The sequence below is a fragment of the Ixodes scapularis genome, unplaced genomic scaffold (assembly GCF_016920785.2).
Source record: "Ixodes scapularis isolate PalLabHiFi unplaced genomic scaffold, ASM1692078v2 ptg000919l_1__unscaffolded, whole genome shotgun sequence".
In the NCBI taxonomy this organism is placed as follows: domain Eukaryota; kingdom Metazoa; phylum Arthropoda; class Arachnida; order Ixodida; family Ixodidae; genus Ixodes; species Ixodes scapularis.
The window spans coordinates 34,497-37,747 of NW_024610068.1; the positions used below are offsets into that span (position 1 = coordinate 34,497).

General features: G+C 47.8%; 1 protein-coding gene across 1 annotated transcript; it reads left to right on the forward strand.

The window, feature by feature from the left end:
* The first annotated feature begins 2,214 nt into the window (after positions 1-2,214).
* Positions 2,215-2,907, forward strand: LOC120849686 (S-antigen protein-like). Its single transcript, XM_040221902.1, has one exon. It carries the CDS (start codon positions 2,220-2,222, stop codon positions 2,901-2,903), a length of 684 nt encoding a protein of 227 aa, XP_040077836.1. The 5' UTR covers positions 2,215-2,219; the 3' UTR covers positions 2,904-2,907.
* Positions 2,908-3,251: the final 344 nt, after the last annotated feature.

Here is a 3,251-nt window from a genome sequence, read left to right on the forward strand (position 1 = left end):
ACAACCCTAAATATGGTCTAGTGTTTGTGGGTGGACGTTTGCTCTGATTTTTCAGCGTCGAGATTTATTTTTTTGTTGCTTTTTAATTTTTTGTGACAGTATAGCTATCCTTTTGTTTTGTCTGGCCGGCACGCCTTGGTAATGCAGTGCTACCTCAAAAAGCGGAGGGAGTTGTGTGCTGTGAGGAAGTTTTTAAAGTTCGTGGGCCACAATTTCGACGACAGTAGAACAGGAAGCCCAAATGAAGCCTGCTGAGTTTTAAAAAAATAACAATGCAGCTTCACCCGTTTTATCTTAACAGCGCCTCGCTAATCTTTGCGTGAGTGTCCGTAGCACAGAGTTCACCCTGCTTCGTCATTTGGGGAGGGGGGATAATGCCTTTGAACCCCTTCCGAAATAAAATCCTGGCTACGCCACTGGGTGTATGGATCAGCAAATACATCAACACTGAAAATCTGGGATCCAATCCATCACGCAGGGATCCGACTTGCCAACGGTGCGTTTCGTACATCCCCCTGTGCTGAGCCTCTATGCTGAAGCTAGTGAAATGTCTCTAGAAAAAAGGCGAGATGTCCTAGGTCTAATGTATTCCCTTAGGATACGGTCTATAGTACAACATCCGTGTTGTCAACTAGTCGAGGGAACACGTTTCGAACGAACCTTCTAAAGTAAGCTCACTGTTAAGCCTCCCTTTTCATTGCGGAACAAGACCGCGGCTGTTTCGGCTAACCTTCAGATGAACCCACCTGTCGCTCAGCTTTTGGGAAGAGTGGCACCATGGGAGCATAGCCTGCTCATCACAGACTTGTCACTCACTGAGTACACTAAGAAAACTACCCCACCAGAAGTCTTAAAACAGGAATTCTTTGAGCTACAAAATACATATAACGACTACACCAGCTTTTATACTGACGGCACAAAAACCGACTCCTCTGTCGGCTGTACCGTGATTGGACCATCACTTAAATTTGTGCGGAGGATTAATTCCAGTGCAACTATCTTGACTGCCGAGTTATACGGTTTATTGGCCACAGACTATATTATCAAAAATAGGCATCCATACTCTGCAGTTTACACTGATTCACTAAGTGCTCTGAGATCACTTAGATCCTTTGAGATAGCAAAAAACCTTTTAATAACTCAGCTACAACATAAAGTGGTTGCTGCAGCTAGGGAAAGACTATCTGCAGCTATTGCAGATAGTCTTTTGCTGGGTGCCTAGCCACGTGGGTATACCCGGGAATGAAGCTGCTGATTGACACGCTTCCACATATGCTGGAAGGAATGATATTCACAACATACCTTACCAAGACTACAAAGGTAAATGGCAAGAGGAATGGTCCCGCGAAACCAACAAACTCCATGTTGTGAAGCCGATGCTACAGGAGTGGGCGAGTGCCCGTCATAGGGATAGGTTTTTCGAGGTAATTATTTGTCGGTTAAGAATTGGCCACACACATCTAACACATGGGTATCTGCTTTGCTGAGAAGATCCACCTGCATGCGAACACTGTTCAGAACCATTAACTGTAGTGCATATCCTTCTTGAGTGCCCCGCATATCACAGGTACCGGCAATTCTACTTCGCCCAGTTTTATTCAGCACAGATGCCTTTACACCTTGCTCTTCTGCTTGGAGATGAACCTTTTATAAATCATAAAAATGATTCTAAATTCCTAGAAAGCACTGGACTTTTACGTCGACTTTAAACTTGTTTTGCAATTTTTAAACTTTTCATCCACATTATTTATATACAGATTCATGTCCATCCCTTTATTCTATCACTGGCCACTAGAGCCCTCCTTCCTCTCTAGAAACCATTTCATGAAATAGTCACAGATTTTGGCGCTCTATAGCCTTAGACGCTTTTGCACCAATAAAACTCAATCAAACAATCATTGTGAAAATCCTTGGCACCCAAGTTCGTAAAAATGAGAAATCCGCAGCTTCACCGCTAAACAATTGACTACCTTCCAGTCGTCGCCCACCCAGCGGAAGTTTTAGGTCCACATTTCGGCTGTCGCATCTCTTACTGCTGGATGGCACAGACTCCACTGTAGTTGCAAATTGCCAGTTACTTACTTATTACTTACTTACTTAATTTACTCATTTTCGCTTTCCTCTCCTTAGTTACCCCGAAAGTATTTTGCGTGTTTATGAAGCCTTGGGTTTAGATAAAGACTGTAACCATTGACATTGTGTCGTTGCAGGCCACAGACATGGGAAAGGATTTCTACAAAATCCTGGGTGTTGGGAGGACTGCCACTCTGCACGACATCAAGAAGGCCTATCGGAAGCTTGCAAAACGCTACCACCCCGACAAGAACAAGAGCCCGGATGCGGAGGAAAAGTTCAAGGAGCTGGGCAAAGCCTACGAGGTCCTCAGCGACAAGGAGAAGCGGGACAAGTACGACAAGTCTAGCAAGGAGGCGCCCGAGGACAACGGCGGAGGAGGCTTCGGCCCGGGGCGTCCAGGAGGCTCCGGCCCCGGGCGTCCCGGAGGCTCCGGCCCAGGGCGTCCAGGAGGCTTCGGCCCCGGGGGTCCCGGAGGCTTCGGCCCCGGGGGTCCCGGAGGCTCCGGCCCCGGGGGTCCCGGAGGCTCCGGCCCCGGGGGTCCCGGAGGCTCCGGCCCCGGGGGTCCCGGAGGCTCCGGCCCCAGGGGTCCAGGAGGCTCCAGCCCCAGGGGTCCAGGAAACCAGTCTTACACGTTCACCTCTCACAGCGACCCAATTACCACGTTTCTTGATTGGTGCTTCAACGGAGAATACTTTTTAACGAAACTTTGGGTGACCGCAGCCGCTGCAGGGGCAATCACAATTTACCTGATCGAAAAGGAGAAAACGCCTCCTCAAACCAGTGGCGGATCCAAAGGAGGGGCCCGGGGGGCCGGAGCCTCCCTCTAAACAAATCCTCTCCTCCCCCCCCCCCCCCCCTCCCAGACGTGGACCATTTTTTTTTTGTCATGAACAGGAGTTTTTCTTTCACCACTGGCATGTGTATTTTTCGTCTATATGTTTGCAATACATTTAGTATTGTATAAATCAGGCTTTTGCATTGGTTTGTCCTAGTCTCTGTACACTGTGTAGTTGTAGTCCAAATTTTAGTTGTTAAATTATGTTTGAAACTGTCGCGAACTGCACGGGGGCTGGGACCTTTGTCAAGCTGCTCTTTAGCAGCTTTTTGTCCAAGTCCCTGTTGTCATGTAAAATGTGACAGCAAATAAACTTGATTTGATTTGATGGTGCTTGCGG

Bases quoted from the DNA above. Each gene is read 5' to 3' on its own strand.
- LOC120849686 (XM_040221902.1), top strand. From the start codon at position 2,220: ATGGGAAAGGATTTCTACAAAATCCTGGGTGTTGGGAGGACTGCCACT.